The sequence below is a fragment of the Python bivittatus genome, unplaced genomic scaffold, assembly GCF_059951505.1.
Source record: "Python bivittatus isolate LINGU-HERP-01145 unplaced genomic scaffold, Pbiv_v1 ctg000080_np1212, whole genome shotgun sequence".
Taxonomy (NCBI): Eukaryota; Metazoa; Chordata; class Lepidosauria; order Squamata; family Pythonidae; genus Python; species Python bivittatus.
This window is the reverse complement of record NW_028277035.1, coordinates 28,847,403-28,867,581: the sequence shown is the minus strand read 5'-3', so window position 1 is coordinate 28,867,581 and position 20,179 is coordinate 28,847,403. Positions and strand designations below refer to the sequence as shown.

The window sequence follows — 20,179 nt, the reverse complement described above, 5'->3', positions numbered from 1 at the left end:
CCTGTTTTTCCATACAGCACTGAAGGAGGCTTATATAACATATCAAATTTCAATCCCATTTATTTTGTAATTTATCTGAATCAGAGTGGTTTAAAAACTAGCATAATAACTAACAGCAAAAACAAAAACCATAGATTCCTCTACTCTCTAAAAAATAAATTCTATACTGACATTGTCCGTACACCTTCAGTGGATATTTGTGCTCAGAGGCATCCCTTCAAACATGGTTGGGAACACACAGGTTTCATATAAACCCTAGTTTCTCTGCAGTCCTTCAACAACCGACTCCCCTGGCTCCCAAATTTTGGCAATAAGTCACAAAATTCAGCTGCGTGGGTTTTTAAAATTGATTGAAAAAATATGACATAACATAGATGCAACTAGGCTTAACATATGGATTATCTAAACCCCTTCAGAAGTCCTTCATTCATGACAAAAGAGAAATATCCTGTTCTTGCCCAAGGAGAGGAAACTGTTTTGTAGATCTGTTTTCCAAAGCATTTCTTTTGTGGGCGTTCTTCTTATGTGTAAGTGGGTGTTACTAACATGTGGCAACAGTTAAACTCAGTTGCAGCCAAAATAATCCCCAACCCAATATGATTCATAAGATGGAAAAAAGTGCATGGTACGGGTGAACTTGGAGAAGGTCATCCATCCGTAGCTTTAACACAATCCATCAGTTGTATGTGTCCCCCTATATTACCTCTTAAGGAGTGTGGCTCTTGAGGAAAAAAATGTGTTTTTAAGAGCAAAATTAATTGTCAGGGAATTTTGCAAGAGGAATAGTGCTGATCTCCATTTGTAACTTCCCTATTTTGTTCCAGCATTTTTTCTCTTATGTTATTTACATAAATGCAAATTGTTTATATTAAAGAAGAAAAGATGGAATTGCTGCCCATTGCCCTTAGCTGTAGGAGCCCTCCGTATTAGCTTGGAAGTCTAAAAAGAATGTACTGAATACACAGGCCCTGGATACAAATCTTGTAAATTTAAAATATAATCAAATTTAATTAAATCAAAATGAAATTACTCTTTAAAATTCATAAAAATCAACATGTTTTCCTTCTCTTTGCAGTTTGCTGACAATGGAGAGAACTTTGTGCTCTATTTTGAAATGTCCTTGCATTTCTTAATGAAGATGTAATATAAGGGGTTTTTTTTTTCAAGTGTCCATTTCAATCTGCCAGGCACCTGGTAGCATTAAGAGTTTGTGGAATGCAAAGTGTTAGGAGGCCTTTAGTTGGCAAGGCAGGGAGTAAGGAGTCTGAGACAGACAGTGCTATTCTGTAGACATAGCAGAGGTGCCATCAAGGGTCACCCTGTAAAATGGGTAGCAAGCAGTTGGTAATGATAATATGGTGTGAGGAAAAAAAATCAGGATTTGAACCTTGGGTCAGAAAAGCAGAGAGAGCTAGATTCTTAGACCCTGTATAATTTGACCTTCGTCATAATTAGAACTGCTTGGTATCTGCTATAAAGTTACTTATTTATCCAAGCATTGTCCTTGGTTCCTTTTGCTAAGGCCATTAATATATTCTGTGTTCGAAAATGGGAATTTTTGCCATGTCTAAGGTACATTTCCTTGTCTGTTTTCTTCTGGCCACATAAAGCTCCGGCCTGCAAAATAGGCTGGATACATGTTTGCTTTGCATGTTTGTACTTCAGCCTTCATCTTGACAACAATCAGATCTAGAGTAGAGACAATTAAGAGTTTTAGCTCCATGGATTAAAGAGTTTACAATGGAAAGATGCAATCTATCCATCTATGTTTAGGGAGTAGATTGTTGCTTCAGGAAGGAGAAAATAATTTCCTCAACATAGGAGCAGCGGAATTAAGACATTGTGAACAAGTCATGACCCACAATTTTTGTGTTTTATCTATTTTTTTCCCCAATAGATATTAATGATATTTTTACTGTACCTTGTAAATTATTCAGCACCATGAAAGGAATGGGCAGCACACACATTCTCTAAAATAGTAGGGTATCAGTAGTATCAGTTAGATTTAAACAGTTGTAAGACTATGATTATAATCAGTTTTTCATGCTACTTGTTTCATTTTCACTTACTCATACCTAGCATTTTTTAATTTATCTTTCAGGCTGACCAAATTACTGTTAGGTTGCATTCAGGTAGAACACTTGGAAAGGAGGTCATATTTGTCTAGTGAAAGTGTCCAATCTGTGCAGGTTCTACACAGTCCGATAATACTTTCAACCTACCTTTATAATTTTAAAGTGGGAGTCTATGTCTGTCAAACACAACATTTGATAGACTTTTCTATTCATCTTTGAAAATATATGTAGACTTCAATTATTTGGTCAGCTGTTTATTTGAAACTTTCACTGCTTAAAATGAAATAATTAAAATGATCAAATAGCATTGTTTCATTTTTGGATTAATGCTGCTTAATGTGCTTTTTTTTTTCTCCCTGAGATGGAAATATATGTGAAAAATAATTAATGCTTGTATGGGGCGAATCATCCTTGCAACCAAGGGAAAGCTTTTAAAAAGTACAGTACAATATGATTCCAGCCTGCACCCAGTTTAGATAGTGGCACACCTCTCTTCTAACCAGACACTTGATAATCTGGTAGACAAGCAGGATTTGATATGAAAATCTGTATGTCTTTATTTACTGTGTGGGGTAGAACAGGAATAGTTTCATATTGCTGATACCGAGATGCAATACTTTCCCATATAGTCAAAGTTTGGGCCCCCATGAAAGTCAAAACAAACTACAGGCCTGTCAGCCAGGGGTGTCTGCAAGCTACTGCTTCTTTAGTCAGAATGATGAAAGTGGGGTTGTGATGCTTTTGGGGAATGCGTGCAATGCCTTGATGCATGGAGAGGAGGGGAGGGGCCTCTATCAGGATGCTATGATGCTGACACACACACTGTCCCCTGCATGGAAGCTGCCAGTATCAGCCTGCTGTAAGCAGATTGTGCTGGATTTTTTAAACAGAGAGTAAAGAAGCAAACAGAAATTATTTTGGGATTGGAATCCAGATTCTCCACAAACCATCTCCATGTCCTAACCTCTGTTTTTGCCTCCATCATCTCTTGAGAATGAAGCATCTTACAGCTAGAAAATATAATTCATAACAAGCTGTCGACCTGCACTGATTACTCTTATAGAAGCTCATGTAATATCCTTTTAAAGCTTTGAGATCATGTTTAACACAGTGTTAGAAGGAGGTTAGAAGGGCATGTAGTAATTCTGTGGTGGTTTCTTTTGTAATAGTCACCCCAAGAATGTGAACTTACTGCTTGGAAGATAGAGATCAACTGCACGTATGCAGGTAGTTGGTTCATCTTGGTTGATAAAATCAGCTGCATAGAGACTTGCTCTATGGATTCTGGATTTATTTAACATCTCTGTAGAAAAAAAGGTACCATTCTGGCACCTTGGAAAGAAACAGCATGAGTGTATATGTGTGTGTATAAAAGCTCAACCCAGATGATAATTACTAAACCCAATTTAAAGGGCTCGTGTTGACCTTAAACATCCTAAATGACTGAGCATTAAATTATTTTAAAGGCAGCCTCCCCTGGTGTGAATCCACCCAACATGTAAGATGAGAATGATCACAGCCTCTGATCCTTTTCATAAAAGTGTGTTAATAAGTGGCTGCCACATGATTGTGGGGCTCCATTTCTGCTATGCTCGCTCTCTAAATATTTTTAGAAAAGACTAAAGACTTGTTCCAGGCAATGCTGCTTTTAATTTCCTGTTGTTGGCTTTTAAAATGTTTATCACTGTCCAGTCTGCTTCTCATGTGTACTTTGTGTTTTGCTGTTTTCTGGGCCTTTAATTTTTTAATCTTGATTTGATTTTTTTTTCTTTTGCTACATCTTTTTAGGTTTGGTTTATATGTGTCTGTGTGTGTGTATACATAGACACACACAAGCTACAAATAAGAGGAGTCAGTCCCCACCCTCCCAATGTTAGGATGTTTTCATGCAGTTTATTGAGTTGATTTCAGCTTAAGGAGAGACTTGTCAGGAGAGACAGGGACTGCTTAACACTTGCTGCCCTTACACATTCTTTCTTCACAAATGGCTCCATGTTAGGTTTATAGAACATGAATGTGAAATCCATGCCTGTCATGTAAGAGACTACTCTACTGCATCCGCTAGCCCAGATGGATTAACAAATGGGCGATGAGGAGCTTATTTTAAACAATTTTACATTGGCCCAGCCAGTGTGAGAATTAATAAGTGAGACGCTGCCCTTCTTTGCTTTTGGTTGATTCCCCCATCCTGAAATCAGATATAGACTGCAGTAGATTAATAGATAGGATACATATTTATTCTGATTACATTTCTGGTTTCTTTTTAGTTTTAATCTTAAATCTGGGGTGGGGTCAGGTTGTGGAAATGAGAAACAAACCCAAACTTTTCCTCCTGTTTCCTCTCTTCGCTCTTTTACTTTTTCTTGCATCTGTAGAAAGCACTGTAGGTAAAATATCTAAACAGGACAAAATAGAAGGGAGTGATTATTTTCCACTGTGCTCTAAGTGATTTGACCTCTGGTTGATATTTCCAGCTGTATGTATTCTGCAAATAGGATTCACATAAGGTTGTAATCCAAGCTCTATGGGAGTAAATTTGCATGTTGGCAATTCTCTGCTTACTTTATTTTACTGAAATACATTTGGCCTAGATTACTGAAATATTGATTTCATCTTCACAGATGATTGCCTGTAAACAGACAAATGATTTTTAATAAGGAACTCATTTTTTAAAATATTTAGGTGCTGATTATAAAACTGAAGAGGCTGTGAAATTATTCATTTTAAGATGAATCATAAGCCACAGCTTTATACATTAAATGATATGTTTATTTGTTCAGTGTTATCTTTTTATTTGTTGAACAATTTTAATTAATTTAATAATTTTTTATCATTTTTCATAGTTTCCTACTGCCAATTCATACTCCATTATTGTACTTATTAAAAAGTTTAAATCATTGCAAAATGACATTAAGTTTGTTTTGTTTTCTTACAGTGGAATCTCGTATGTGACAATGACTGGAAAGCTCCCCTAACTACATCTTTGTTCTTTGTGGGTGTGCTGCTTGGATCTTTTATATCTGGACAACTCTCAGACAAGTAAAGTACACATACTTAAAAACAGTTTTTTCGGGTGTGGGTTTTAAACATATTTTTGTAGTGCTCTTTAGAGGATGCAGAATCATGCTTAATTTGATGGTTAATTCCAGCTTTGAAAATATGAACTGAAATCAAACATTCATGGGAATATACAGCACTGTGCAAAAGTTTTAGGCAGGTGTTAAAAAATGCTGTAAAGTAAGAATGCTTTCAAAAATATATATTGTAATTGTTTATGTTTATCAATTTGCAAAGCGAGCTAACAGAAGAAAAACCCAAATCAAATCAATATTTGGCGTGACCACCCTTTGCCTTCAAAACAGCATCAATTCTTCTGTGGGTACACTTGCTCACAGTTTTTGAAGGAACTCGGCAGGTAGGTTGTTCCAAACATTTTGGAGAACTAACCACAGATCTCCTGTGGATGTAGGCTGCCTCAAATCCTTCTGTCTCGTCATGTAATCCCAGACAGACTGGATGATGTTGAGATCAGGGCTCTGTGGGGGCCAAACCATCACTTCCAGAACTCCTTGTTCTTCTTTACACTGAAGATAGTTCTTAATGATATTAGCTGTATGTTTGAGGTCATTGTGCTGCTGCAGAATAAATTTGGGGCCAATCACATGCCTTCCTGATGGTATGGCATGATGGATAAGTATCTGCCTGTATTTCTCAGCATTGAGGACACCATTGATCCTGACCAAATCTCCAACTCCATTTTTCTGCACCCCAGTTCCTATGTTTTCATGCATATTTGAGTCACTTAGCCTTGTTTCCACATCGGAGGTATGACTTTTTGGCCGCAATTCTTCCATGAAGACCACTTCTGGCCAGACTTCTCTGGACAGTAGGTGGGTGTACCTGGGTCCCACTGGTTTCCACCAGTTCTGTGCTGATGGCACTGCTGGACATCTTCCGATGTCAAAGGGAAGTAAGCATGTGTCTTTCATCTGCTGCATTAAGTTTCCATGGCACTGCATCTACAGTCCTCAACGTTGCCCATTTCTTTGTGCTTCTTCAAAAGAGCTTGAACAGCACATCTTGAAACCCCAGTTTGCTTTGAAATTTTTGCCTGGGAGAGACCTTGCTGATGCAGTCTAACTAGCTTGTTTCTTGTTGCTGTGCTCAGTCTTGCCATGGTGTATGACCTGTGACATGAAACTGTCCTCCACAACCTCACCTTAGTAGCAGAGTTTGGCTGTTCCTCACTCAGTTTCAAGCCTCCTACACAACTGTTTCTGTTTCAGTTAATGACTGTTTCAACCTACATATGAAACTGATAATTAGCACCTGCTTGGTATAATTGGTTAATCATACACCTGACCCTAATCCTACAGGATCCCTGACTTTGGGCAATTGTACAAAGTGTGCAAGTGTAAGAATTGATGCTGGTTTGAAGCCAAAGGATAGTCACACCAAACATTGATTTAATTTAGATTTCTCTTCTATTCGCTCACTTTGCATTTTGTAAATTGATAAACATAAACAATTACAATATATATTTTTGAAAGCATTCTTACTTTACAGCATTTTTTCACCCCTGCCTAAAACTTTTGCACAGTACTGTTGGTTAGTAAATAACTGAACTACATATGCACCTGAATCTGTTGCAGTCCACACATCTATGAGTGTGACATATGTTGCTGTATATCTGTATGAGATATATGTGCTCCTGTGAAAAATAGAAAATATAAATGCATGCATTTCAATATTAGTACTAGCAATTAAGATCAAATAAAAGATATTGTACTAGGCCACTGTCAGAGGTTTTTCACCCTGTGCTTGTCACTTTTTATAGGGAAGCTGTGTGGATAAAAAAGCACTAAACATTTCTGATGTTTTTGTTCTGATTGAAGAGCAATCTTGGAATACTGATTTTGGATTGATTGATTGATTAAATTTGTATGCTGCTCATCTCCCCCAGATGACCAAAAAGAAGGATACTTAGCCTTTCCCTCGTTGCACAAATCCTGGTCTCCTTTGGGACTTTAGTGCATTTATTTGAATGGGATATGTAGTTTTCCCCTTAGGTTTCTGGTGGAGGGGACAATCAGTTTTGTGCAGTTCTGAATCTAAACCAACTATTATATGCTATTTATTTCTAAGTTCCAATCAGTCCTTTGTAAGACTGCCTAGCACAGAGCAGTCTGTTCTAACCTAGTCTCATCGGAAGTGATGAACTACAGCTCTCATCATTCCCCTCCAGCATGGAGATGGGAGTTCCAGTATAATACTTCTGCAGGTTAGATTGGCTGACTGTTGGAAATGCTGGATGACTGAACCCTCCACAAAGGGAACCAGTCATGTAAACAGTGAAGGCGACATACTGCCACCATGTGTTCATCCCAATACATTACTGAGAAAGACAAGCCAATTTTTATGAGTTAATGTTATCACATGATACTAGCTGAGTATTTTGCTACTCTTGAGTTTCTTTCACATTAGATAGAGTAATACTGAGCCATCCAGAAATATTTGTATGTATGCATCAGGTTGTTAAGTTTGTGTTTCCATGTTTTTTTTGTTTTAGTTTGGTGAACATAATGGGTAGATTACCATTTTAATTTGCATCTCAATCTGCTGTTACCAGACCCACATTACAGATCCAATTAGCAGCTGGATCCAAAGTACATAAGATTCTAGCCACAGATTGTTTTCAACTTGAATTAGTTTTTCCCCTTATCTGATTAGCAGAATTCTCCTTCCCCACTGTACTCTTTTGCATTTGTTCCAGGTGACTCTGGAGAATGGAGTAGAATACCCAAACTAGAGTTGGGTAATTCAGGAATAGAGAACATGGAAAATTCTGTTGCTAAAGCAGAAATCTGTTCATATGACAGTCTCTTTGAGGTCTACTGAAAATAAAGGGGAGATTGGGTGGACCTGTTAAGTCTCCCTAGAAGCCAACAATTGTATTGTGATTTCATTTACAATCTTTTTACTTGCTTGTTCTTCTTTTCCCCTAAAAGGTTTGGCAGAAAGGCTATTCTGTTTGCAACCATGGGTGTACAGACAGGTTTCAGCTTCCTCCAGATCTTCTCAACCAGCTGGGAAATGTTCACAGTGCTTTTTCTTATAGTTGGCATGGGGCAGATTTCAAATTACGTTGTGGCCTTCATATTAGGTAAGATTATTTTCACTCTTAAACTTTACTTGCCTGTTTCAATATATCAAAGCAATCACATTTAACAAACAAGTCCATGCTTAAAATATTCTCACCCATAAGTAGTGAAACTATATTTAAGAAAAATAGCTAAATTAAAAGAAAGGTTAAGAATTTGTGGAAGCTGAAAAAATCTGGAAGTTGTATAGAAGAAGAAAATTTGCCAAGTGAAACAAAATACTTTCTGTCAATTTAGCTAGCTGATTCAGTGACTTAAATGGCCCATTCCCACTGTAAGGATATATTGTTTTTGAGATTTAATGTAGCTTTCTGGACAAACATGGATATTTCAATAATTGACTTCAGATTGTTACAGAAGTGAAATTCATTATCTATTCTGAAACCTTCATTAATTCATCAGAAGCCAGAACTTGCTTCACAAGGAAAACAGAGGGAGTATTTAGAGCAGTGTTTCTCAACCGTAGCAACTTGGAAGATGGATTGGGAAATTCTGAGAATTGACGTCCACACATTTTCAAATTGCTAAGGTTGAGAAGCACTGATTTAGAGAATGGGTGAGCAGGCTGAGTAGGAGAGGAGGCATTTTTTAGCATAGAGTGGGAGGATCCCCCTGAACTCCCTTAGCCACTTTGTCATGCTTTCTTCCAGTTAGGCCCCCAAATCTTGAATAACATGAACTGGGAACAGCTGATAGATGTGGGAACTTCCATCTTCCAGTGTTCAGAACCATAGTTAGAAAATTCATGCTTTGCTGGTATGATATTTAAGACTGCCAAGAGACTAACTTTTAAGTCAGCAATCCACTACTTAGTAAGGAGTTAGGGCAGCTTGCTTCTTTAAATCATTATGTTTTATGTCAGTTATTAGCATATCCATGTTGTCTTAGGTAAAGCCCATCTACATCATACTGGTAGACCTACATAACATCATACCAAGCTCTATGCAGGCCACCAGCTTCAGATTGTTTCCTCCTAGAGCTTGATGGTAGTTATTTGACTCCTGGGTGGCTTATGAGTTCAGAGGTATCTAAAAGTTTCATGTTCAGATAGGGAGTTAATTTCTTGCTGTTATAGCTGGATCAAACATGCTCTCGTGAGTTGGCTTGGCTCACTAATTTTACTACAGCTTTTTCTTTACTGATTCTTTATGGATTATATGTGGCAGTGCTATTTTTAGTGGTCTCAGCCACCCGGTGACTACCAAGGATTACCAAATTTATCATGTTGAATGCTAATGCTTCAGAAAGGGAATTAATGGAAATAAAGAATATTAATCTGTCCTTGTTATAATGGCAGTATTTACAATCAAAGAATAAAGAGCAGTGATATTTATTTTGTTGCTCATTTGCATAGAAAACAAAGTCATCACCACTTAGTGGAGTAGGAGGAAAATTACAGCTGGGAACATTAATGAAATTATGTTTCCTCATCAGACATACATACTTAATTCTCTAAGTTTAGGATTTAAGCCTAGTTGTCAAGATAATGCAACAGATTTTTTTTTCATTGTCATTAATACATTGAATCTCAGCAGAAGCACTTTTTTTAAAAAAAAGTAACAATTTGGTCATTAATTAAATTCATTAATTTTAATTTATTTTTAAGATACTGTGCCTTTGAAAACTAGTTGCGCCTGGAAAATTTGAATGAGACAATGTTTTTTAAAAATCAGCTTTTTCCCTTCTTGTTTATGTATTTTAAGCTATAAATATTTACTTACAAGGTGCCAACCCTATTCATGAAGTTCTACAGAATTCTGTAACCATTAAAATGATGGGGCAAATAAGCCAGGGAGGAGGCGAAGGGAGGACAGTGAAGTCAATGGCTTACTATGCAGATTAAGTCTTTGTATGAAGTACTTGCAAGTGGTACCAGACTGTGGCTGTTTACAAGTGGTTGCCCTCACACTGGGTTATTTGGAAGTGCAGATTATTGTTGTTTGAGAATAGTTTTTAATTCTAAACAGTATTGGCCTTATGAACTTGGTCATAGTCTTCCTAGTTATTGATTTAAACATGCCATGTTTTTAATATGTTTTTTCTCCCTTGTATTTTAGAATCTTTGGCAGAAATAAAAGCATAGAATGTACTTGTCTGATACATTATGGACTGTATAATATAGAAAGGGAGAATTGGTGATTGTTTGTTCTTTTTCCAATGTGTGCAAAATTGTATTTCCTTGAACTGCGGTGCACTATTTTTTCCACAGGAAGAGATTGGAAAGAAAAGGAAATGTGAACGTTTCCAGAATATTTTTACAAAATGAACAAAAACATTAAAGGAAATTTTAGCACCTTTTAAAAATATATACATATTCACACACTTTGTCCATATTTGGCTAAGTAAAAATTAATTCAGTTGCAGCTATTTGGAGACATTTTTTAAGTGTTCTCAGTGGATTTAAATATGTTTAAGCTGTTCCTCGTTCTCTACTTAACAAATAAACTGTGTAAAAAAAACATTTCTCTTAATAACAAGTCCCACTTGCATGGATTTTTCATCTGTGTTTTGATTATCTTAAATATTATAGCATCAAAACCCAAATACTGCAGCTGAGAGTGAACAGAGGAAAGAAGCTGGGGAAATATGCTAGTGGTAAACTCACAGAGTTGGTACTGGTTTCTGTTGGTAGAAGCCAGGGTTCAAAAAATGTTCAGTTCAGCTGCAGGACATTCTAATCATCAGAGAATTGCTAGGACTCTGTCGGCATTTATTGCCTGGAAGAAGCAACACCTCTTTGTCAGACTGTATCAAGAATTATGTTTTTCAGGATTAGAATGACCCTATACTACAGAAGAGAAGAGAAATAAATTGTGTTACAAAAATAATACTAAACATCTTCCAAATGAAAATGAATCAGGTCACTTTTGGTGTTCAGGTCATTCTGTTTTTCCTGCTCTGTGCTTAAATGCACTAAAAAACGCTTGTCAGTAGTTTCTTTAAAATTCTGCCACAGATAGTCCCTTTGATTTTCTCATTACATTTCTTTCACTTCAGCCACCCAAGAAAGACAAAGAATCCATGTCTCCTGTTGCTATTTACACTTGCCAACTAAATTCCTATAGCACTGACTACCTGCATCTATACACTTGAAAACAGCTTGGAAGAATCAGGCTGTGCATTTACATTTGCATTTAAGAATGTTTTAAGTAAAAATCTGTCTTAAGTTTCATAATTCTCCTTTAGAACATTATTAACACAAGCACTATTTGAGACCCATGCAAGTGTCAAGAACTCATTAGTTCTAGTGATAGGGCTACCAGATAGGGCTACTGCAAAACACATGACCACTAGATAGCAGCAGCGGTGAAGAGTTTATTGTATCTCTTTGCTGCCATCTAGCAGCTGATGTGTGATTTTGCAGCTCAGATTCAGTAGTTCTGTATAGAACTGATGTAGAGAATGCTTTTACTTGGGCAGGGAGGAAAAAAAAAGGAACGGCAGAGACTGGAAAGGTAAAAAAGGATGTAAAGAGTAACAGAAAAGGAATAGTCAAGATCAACTAGCTAAAGCCAATAGCAAAATAATGGTGGGAGAAAATGGAATCAGTTATTTAAGTGGCTGTTTAATTCCATAGGGAGCCTCAATTGGAACCAAATTTAGTATGTCACCCTAAAGAAAAATGTTAAAATTCCTGTTTATAATGCTTAGCGTTTTAAATTTGATTAATTCCTGCATTGGAGCAAGCCAGTCCTGTGCCTGTCTGGATCCTAACACTAACCCTAACTCTAACCAAATAAACCAGATCATATAATCCAATTCTGTCCCTGGGCCCCATTTCATTCTCTTTAGGCTTCACTCTTACTATTTATTTATTTATTTATTTATTCAGCTTGTATGCCGCCCATCTCCCCCACAGGTGACTCTGGGCGGCTCACAATAAAAACGAAGAAATACAATTCTCTCCAAGATGGCTAAAAACTATAAATAATTTAAAAACATATTAAAATACCGTAAAAAACCTCCTCTAATTTTGGCCCTATAAAAATCTGTAAGATGCTGGGGGGGGGCAACCCATCATCCCACCAGCCATCTCCACAGGTGCGAGCCCCCCTCTGGCCCCCAGGCCTTCTGGCAAAGCCAGGATTTAATACCTTTCCTGAAGGCCATGAGGGAGGGGGCACACCGGACCTCAGGAGGCAGGATGTTCCATAGGGCGGGCGCTACAGCAGAAAAGGCTCTCTGGCTAGACCCCACCAATCGAAATTCCCTGACCGGTGGGGTCTGCAACCTGCCCCTTCTGCTTGACCGAGTGGGACGGGCTGAAGTGACCAGGGCGAGGCGGTTCCTCAGATAACCTGGTCCCGTGCCATGAAGTGCTTTAAAGGTGATAACCAACACCTTGAATTGGACCCGGAAACAAACTGGTAACCAATGCAGCTCGCGCAACAGCGGTGTTATATGTGCCCTCCTAGGGGCATTAAGAACTGTCCACGCCGCCGCATTCTGCACCAGCTGTAGCTTCCGGATACTCTTCAAGGGTAGCCCCATGTAAAGCGCATTACAGTAGTCCAACCCAGAGGTGACCAGGGCATGAGTGACCGTGCGGAGGTCCCCCTGATCCAGGAAGGGGCGCAACTGCTGCACGACACGAAGTTGTGCAAAGGCCCTCCTGGCCACGACTGCCACCTGCTCTTCGAACAGGAGTCGTGAGTCCAGGAGAACCCCCAAATTACGCACCGGGTCTGTCTGGGGTAGTGCAACCCCGTCAAGAACCAAAGATGACAAAGTCCTAGATCTTGAGGCTCCCCGTATCCACAGCCACTCCGTCTTACCAGGGTTCAGCTGAAGCCTGTTGTCCCCCATCCAGGCCCCCACAGCCTCCAGGCACCGCGAAAGGGTAGTCACAGCATCATTTAAGGCACCAGGGATGGAGATGTATAGTTGGGTATCATCAGCATACTGATGATACCTCACTCCATGGTGCCGGATGATCTCACCCAGCGGCTTCATGTAGATATTAAATAGGAGCGGTGAAAGCACTGACCCCTGTGGCACCCCACACAGTAGGGTCTGGACTTCTCACTCCCTATCAACACCGATTGGGTTCGGCCTTGGAGAAAGGAGGTGAACCAGCACAGCATTGTGCCACCCAACCCCAACTCCTGCAGCCGACCCAAAAGGATACCATGGTCGATGGTATCGAAAGCCGCCGAGAGGTCAAGAAGAGCAAGGATGGATGCACTACCCCCATCCCGCTCTCGCCAGAGATCATCTAAAAGTGCGACCAATGCTGTTTCTGTCCCATAACCAGGCCTGAATCCTGACTGATAGGGGTCCAGATAATCCGTTTCCTCCAGGATCCTCTGAAGCTGCCGCACGACCACCTTTTCTACCACCTTCCCTAAAAAGGGGAGATGGGAGACTGGACGAAAATTGTCCAGGAGGGTGGGGTCTAGCGACGGTTTCTTGAGAAGAGGGCGGGCCAGAGCCTCTTTGAAAGGCTTCGGGAACACCCCCTCCTGCAAGGATGAATTAACCACCGCCAGGACCCACCCTAGGGTCACCTCCTTGGTGGATCTAACCAACCAGGAGGGACACGGATCTAAATCACAGGTGGTCGCGCTGACAGCCCCAAGGACCCTGTCCACTTCCTCAGGGACAACAGGATCAAACCACTCCCAGATAACTGGGCAAGAACGCTCCCCGGTCAACTCTTCTGGACCTACTCCACGCTTGGCTTCCAACTGAGAACGGATCTGAGCAATTTTATCCATCAGGTGTTCAGCAAATTCCTCTGCACGACCCTGCAAGTAGTCCCCTGCCCCCCCTTTTCCCAGGAGGGCCCGGGTGACCCTAAACAGGGCTGCAGGGCGACACTCTGAGGATGCAATAAGAGCGGAGAAATATTGACGTTTCGCCGCCCTTACCGCCACTAGGTAGGCCTTAATAGCCGCTCTAACCTGTGTTCGGTCTGATTCGTCCCGGGTTTTCCGCCAGCGGCGCTCTAGCCGTCTCTTAGCCCTTTTCAGCTCCCTCAACTCCTCCGTGAACCACGGGGAGCGCCGGGAGTGATGGGCCAAGAGAGGATGCACAGGCGCGATCCTGTCCAAGGCCCCAGCCGCCTCCTTATTCCAGGCTGCGGCCAGAGCCTCCGCTGGGCCGTGCAGCAAGGCCTCAGGAACAACCCCCAGCTCCCTTTGGAACCCATCCGGGTCCATCAGTCGCCGGGGGCGGACCTTTCGAATAGGTCCCGCCTCCCTGCAGAGGGGGGCAGCATAGGAGAATCCTGCCGCCACCAGGGAGTGATCTGACCATGACAGGGGGGATAATGTAAAATCCCCCACCAGATCACGCTGCCACTGCTCCGACAAGAAAACCATGTTTGGAGTGTGACCACTGTCCCGAGTTGGGCCATTGATGACCTGGGATAGGCCCATGGCTGCCATGGTAGCCATGAACTCCCAAGTCGCCTCTGAGGCCAACCCCAGGGATGGCAGATTAAAGTCCCCCAAGACCATAAGTCTGGGGAACTCCACTGCCAACCCCGAGATGGCCTCCAGCAGTTCAGGCAGGGAGGCTGCTATGCAGCAGGGAGGCTGGTACACCAGCAGCACTCCCAACTGATCCCGTGTGCCCAACCTCAGGAACAGGGTCTCACATCCAGCAACTTGTGGAGCAGGGCCCCTGAAGGCCCATAGGGATTCCCTGATGACTACTGCCACTCCCCCTCCCCTGCCCTGGGGTCTCGGCTGGTGCCACACCCTAAACCCGGCTGGACACAATCCCAAGAGGGCTACTCCCCCCTCTGGTGCCAGCCAGGTCTCGGTGATACTAGCTGTTTATTTGTATTTTGCACTTTGTACTAATTTGTAATTTATTTATACTGTGCATTGTCAGTAGATAGGCTTGCCTCCCATTATATTTTATGGCTCTTTAGATAGCTTCCATGTTTTCAGTGGACCTTCTTGTCCTCTTCTCCCATCCCTTGATTAGCAGGGGCAAACAGGCTGTGTTCTGCGCATTCTTCTCCTTAACCCCCCTAGCAAAGGGGGAAGAGCATGCAAAACTGCTCCTCCAGAATAAGCCAACCCCAAAAACACTTGATTAGCATCAAACAGATGTTCCATGCTCTGCTCCTTCTTTCCCCAGATAAGGGAAAATACATACATAGAGTAAGATCCCAAGAAAACAACTCATCCTAATAATAATTTTCCCTACCCTTCCTTATAATAATCAGCCACATAATGCCTTACAGTGCTTGCCTCAGCACCTCTCATGTGTGCTGGTATGTGGTACATATACGTGGGTCACCAGTGATTGCTATCTAGTAGGGTGCAGCAGCGATTATAGGAAGGTGCGTCTATGGAGAGATAAGTAATGCTGGAACAAGAGCAAGTTCAGTACAAGCCAGTAAAAGATAAGGAAAATCATGCCACTTTCAGAAGGCTGGAATCCTTGGTATACAGTACATGTCGTTCAATAGAAAAATTGTTACCTTCATTTTCTTTTACTTGGATCAAAACATAAATTTAACACTGTACTGGCTCATAAACTTTATTACAGCAATTTCTTTAACCCTGTACCATACCTGAAAACTATATTGCTCAGTAGTGATTTTCCAAGAAATCATCAGATTCCAGAAATTATTATAGTCTTTAATGCCAAATTAAAGACTGCTGGTCTAGCCATGGGGATTATGTTCGTAAATACTGTAAATTATTAGTGACTTAGAAGTTTTACTGCTTCTGTAATATTCAGTAAACAACTGGTCCAAGAGAACATTCTCCTTCAAAGAACTCAACTATTAATAATGGCTTAGATATAATCATTGACTTGGTATCTCTGTGAAATAATCTGATATGGACATTTTCTTATTAATCTTTGGAAGGGGACAAACATACTTCTTCATTACATTGTGGGTTTTTTATATCACTTTCTTAGTTTCTTTTCCCAAATTAGAATATGAGAATATGAACATAGATTTAAGTATGAAAAGATTTGAGTACATTGTTGTTGAGGTTGTTATTTTGCACAGTTGTGGTTTACAGATAAAACCTGCTGGTCTTCTAATTAAATCTTAAGATGACTAACTACAGTATACATTTTAATCAATTAATCAAATCAAAATATGCATTAAAGTGCATGGAAATAAAAGCAATACAGCCAGTCCCCAATTTAAGAACAAGTTCCATTCCCAAGGTCTGTTCTTAAGTCAAATTTGTATGTAAGCTGGAACAGTATTACTGTATAATACTGTATAACTAGTATTGTGTAATTAACTTGAACCATTGCATATTAAACTCAGATTTTGCTACAATTTGCTACAATAGGCTCCATTCTTAACTATGGGTCATCCGTAAACTGGGCATTCTTAACCTGGGGACTACCTATAATTCTCAAAAAAGAGCATGTTTGTTAAAAATTGTAAATAATTTAGAGTGAATGAAAAGGGAGTTTTCCTATCCCTAATTCATTAACTTAATTTTTTTCAAAGTAAGTTTTTGGCCACTAATTTAGATACTGGTGGTTTGTGGGTTTTTTAGCACAACTTATAAGAGATAGATCCCTCAGTGATTCTTAGCAGGGGTGGATTAAGGCCAAATGATGCCCTAAGCACAGCTCAACAGTGGTGCCCCTTGGCCCTTCCACTTCTTAACTGACAAGACATTAAGACTCAGTAAGTGATGAAAACCAAAGTCAAGTATAGCAGTGAAAGAGCTACGGGCATGATAGCTGGGGGGTAAAACTCTATGGTGCTTCTCTTCCCTTGGTGTCCTAAGCACATGCTTACTTTGCTTAATGGTTAATCCAGGGCTGATTCTTAGCTAGGATGAGTAGTTTAACCCTCCATTTATGCAAGCTAGTGCTTGAATTAGATGTTTGTTTGTTTGTTTGTTTATTAGATATATATCCCACTTTTACTTTGTGCAACTTAAGGTGATACACATAATGCTCCCTCCTCCTGTTTTCCTCACAACAAACCAGTTGGGCTGAGAAAAAGTGACTGGGTCAAAGTCACCCAGCTGGCTTCTATGCCTAAGAGAGGACTAGAAGACTTGGTCTCTTGGTTTCTAGTCCAGCACCTCAACCATTACATTTAGCAATAACATCAGATTCTGCTTGTGATTGCCTCAAAAAGGAAAAGACTCCAGTTGTAGGACTTCACTTTCCGGCAACCCCAGTCAGTATGGTCAATAATCAGCAATTATGGATGTTGTAGTCTAAGAGTCTCCAGAAGACTACAGGTTCCCTACCTCCAATGTAGAATTATAACTAATGGTTATTGGAAGTGTAACAGTGGGCTAACTAAACCACTGACCTGGTCGAGCCAAAGCAATTTTAATATTCTTATGCACACTAAAACATACGTTCAGTAATGACATGGCTGTGTTTCGATAACCCATCTTATTTCTCTCCAAAAGATATCATAACCTGCACCTTAAATTACACATTAGTACACATCATGCATCAGGATTCCCTGCTGGTCATGTTTAAGCTTAGTCTAACTTGGCGCCATGCCTCTCTTGAAAAACTGTAGGAGACGTGGCTCCATTTAAAAGACTGTATTTATTTTTCAAAATGCAATAAAATATTTTGGGTAGATTTTAAAATAGAGTTAAATGCTAACCACGCTCCTTGTTTTAAACAGGCACAGAAATTCTTGGCAAATCAGTTCGTATTATATTCTCTACGTTAGGAGTTTGCATATTTTTTGCAATTGGCTACATGTTGCTGCCACTGTTTGCTTACTTCATCAGAGAATGGCGGATGCTGCTCCTGGCTCTTACTGTCCCTGGGGTGTGCTGCGTTCCACTGTGGTGGTGAGTTTAACTGTTCTGAAAGTTGTTCAGCTTCAGAGATGTCCTCTCTGCAGCTGATAACCTTCACCCTGCACTTCTATATAACCGGTGGGCGTTTTACAGCCTTCAGTTGCCGTAGATGTATTTTCCCATCTTTGGCATTGGATTGCAAAGAGCAGGGGATTGTTTTGAATGTCAAACATGTTCTTTTCAGGTAAATTGTCTTTATTTTGAGTCCAATTTGGCTAGTTCTGTAGGACTTACTCTGTGCGGGTTCTTTCTGGATTATGTTATTCTAAGCTCCAACTTTTGAAAAATAGCTTCAAAAAAATTTTTTTTATAAGCTGTTGCAAGGTGAGCTCTCCTGCTCAAACTTCCTCCTTCTTAATCATCTTTAATCCCACTTTTTACAAAAGCTATAATACAGTCCATAGTCATTTTTAAGAGCAACTGCAGAAAAGCGGTACTTGTATGGCTAAATCTCTCTGTATTTTTTTCTTCTTGGTTACTGCATATGTGTTGGAGATTCACAGTCACGTTTGCATCTTTTAGAATTGTTCCAAATAGATGTAGCTTCATAAAACTACTAAAATGAATTACTGTATCGAGAGAACCCACCTCCAATTGCTAGTACCAAGAAATATTGAAGATATGAAGTTATATACCTTTTTTTTCATATTTGTAAAGGTTCTGAAGGAGAACTATGTTACCCTATGATAGCCAAAATTCAGAAAGAGTATGATTGTACCTGTTAAAACTAACCAATTTTATTATAAAGCCTAAGCATCTGATAAAGTGAGATGCAGCTCACAAAAGCTTATGCCTTATAATAAAATTTGTTAGGGTTAAAAGGTGGCACCAGACTTTCTCTGAGTTTCATACGGCACTCGTGCCTCAGAGAATTGGCACTGCTCCCTCATCTCCTTCAACATCCAGGCCTCAACAGTTCTGATTCCATTTGTTGGCCTGAAATAATGATTGAATAATAGATTCTGATGTCATATTAACATTTGGTATTTAATATATCAATTTAAAGAATTTATTTCCAATGTAAAAGATTGTTTGCAAAGATATAGTTCACTAATATTTATATATCAGTTTTAGAGATTAGAACTATTGGAAAGTTATACGTTTTACAAAGATCTCAAGGAACTCAAGAATGTGATACCTCTTGTTTCTGAGTAAGCATTATGCAGTTTTAGCCCAAAAGAAAAACTATGAATTCCACTTTATGAATACACAACCTCCCACAATTTACTTGATATTAAAACAAACATGTCTGATCCCAGTTCTTGTTTTCCAGTCTGTCAGTCATTTCATTCAAATGTTAGACTGGACTTGATCATTAAAGAGATTAGAAATGTATAACCTTTAAGTGTTTCTGTGTTTTAGGCTTTGTTCTGTAGAGATAATATTGCAAATTACTTTAATCAAAAAGTTGTGTAATTCCACATGCATTGTTTCACATAGCAATTGTTCTGTAGAGCCTTCTTTTCCTTTTTTTTATTTCTTCCTATACCTCATATGCCCTTATTTGCTTAACTAACTTCATAGTTAGCCATATGATCCAGGAACTACAAGCTGGGGAATCACATTTTTGTGAAGATTATCAGTGGTATCTTTAGGAAGCCACAAAAATAGAAAAGTCAGCTTTCCTTTCCAGTTTTGCTTGCAGAATGGAACATGGTGAATCCAGTTGAAACCATATTTTTATCTGAGACAGATGGGAAGTATTTCCCCAGATCAGAATAAGAGAATTCAATTACAAAATGCCTGCTTGCTGATAATGGCAGGAGCTACTTTTTGATTACTAGTTCAAAAGGTAGTTGTTGCCAAATCATATTATGCTTTGAATAATGCAAATAGACACATTAATATGTATAGAGAGTGAGGTGTTTTCCCTCCCACATCTTTTAAAATTGTTTCCTTTTATGTTTTGCTTGGCCTCTCCCCTCCTGTTCCGTTTTTGGCCCATTCAGTCTTTAATTTGTGCACTCTATTTGTTAACATCTCCCTGCATATGCCCCAAATTCCCTTCCCCTTCCCTCCCCTCTCCTTTTTGTTCTTGATCACTGTATTTCTGGCTTTTAATTGAATTTCCCTCTTAAGAATTAATACCTCCTGTAACTCATTTCTGGTTGGCTTATGCAGTTGCAGTATGGAAATAAATTACCAAAAAGCCTGACTTTTAATAGTGGGA

General features: G+C 39.7%; 1 protein-coding gene across 1 annotated transcript in view; it reads left to right on the top strand.

Moving 5' to 3' along the window:
* Window positions 1-20,179, top strand: part of SLC22A4 (solute carrier family 22 member 4) — a 59,387-nt gene that overhangs the window by 20,396 nt on the left and 18,812 nt on the right. Inside the window, exons 2-4 of the mRNA XM_088133733.1 lie at window positions 5,011-5,114; window positions 8,084-8,238; window positions 17,829-18,000. Of these exons, the coding sequence (XP_087989859.1) occupies window positions 5,011-5,114; window positions 8,084-8,238; window positions 17,829-18,000 (431 nt within the window). The remainder of the gene's footprint in view (window positions 1-5,010; window positions 5,115-8,083; window positions 8,239-17,828; window positions 18,001-20,179) is intronic.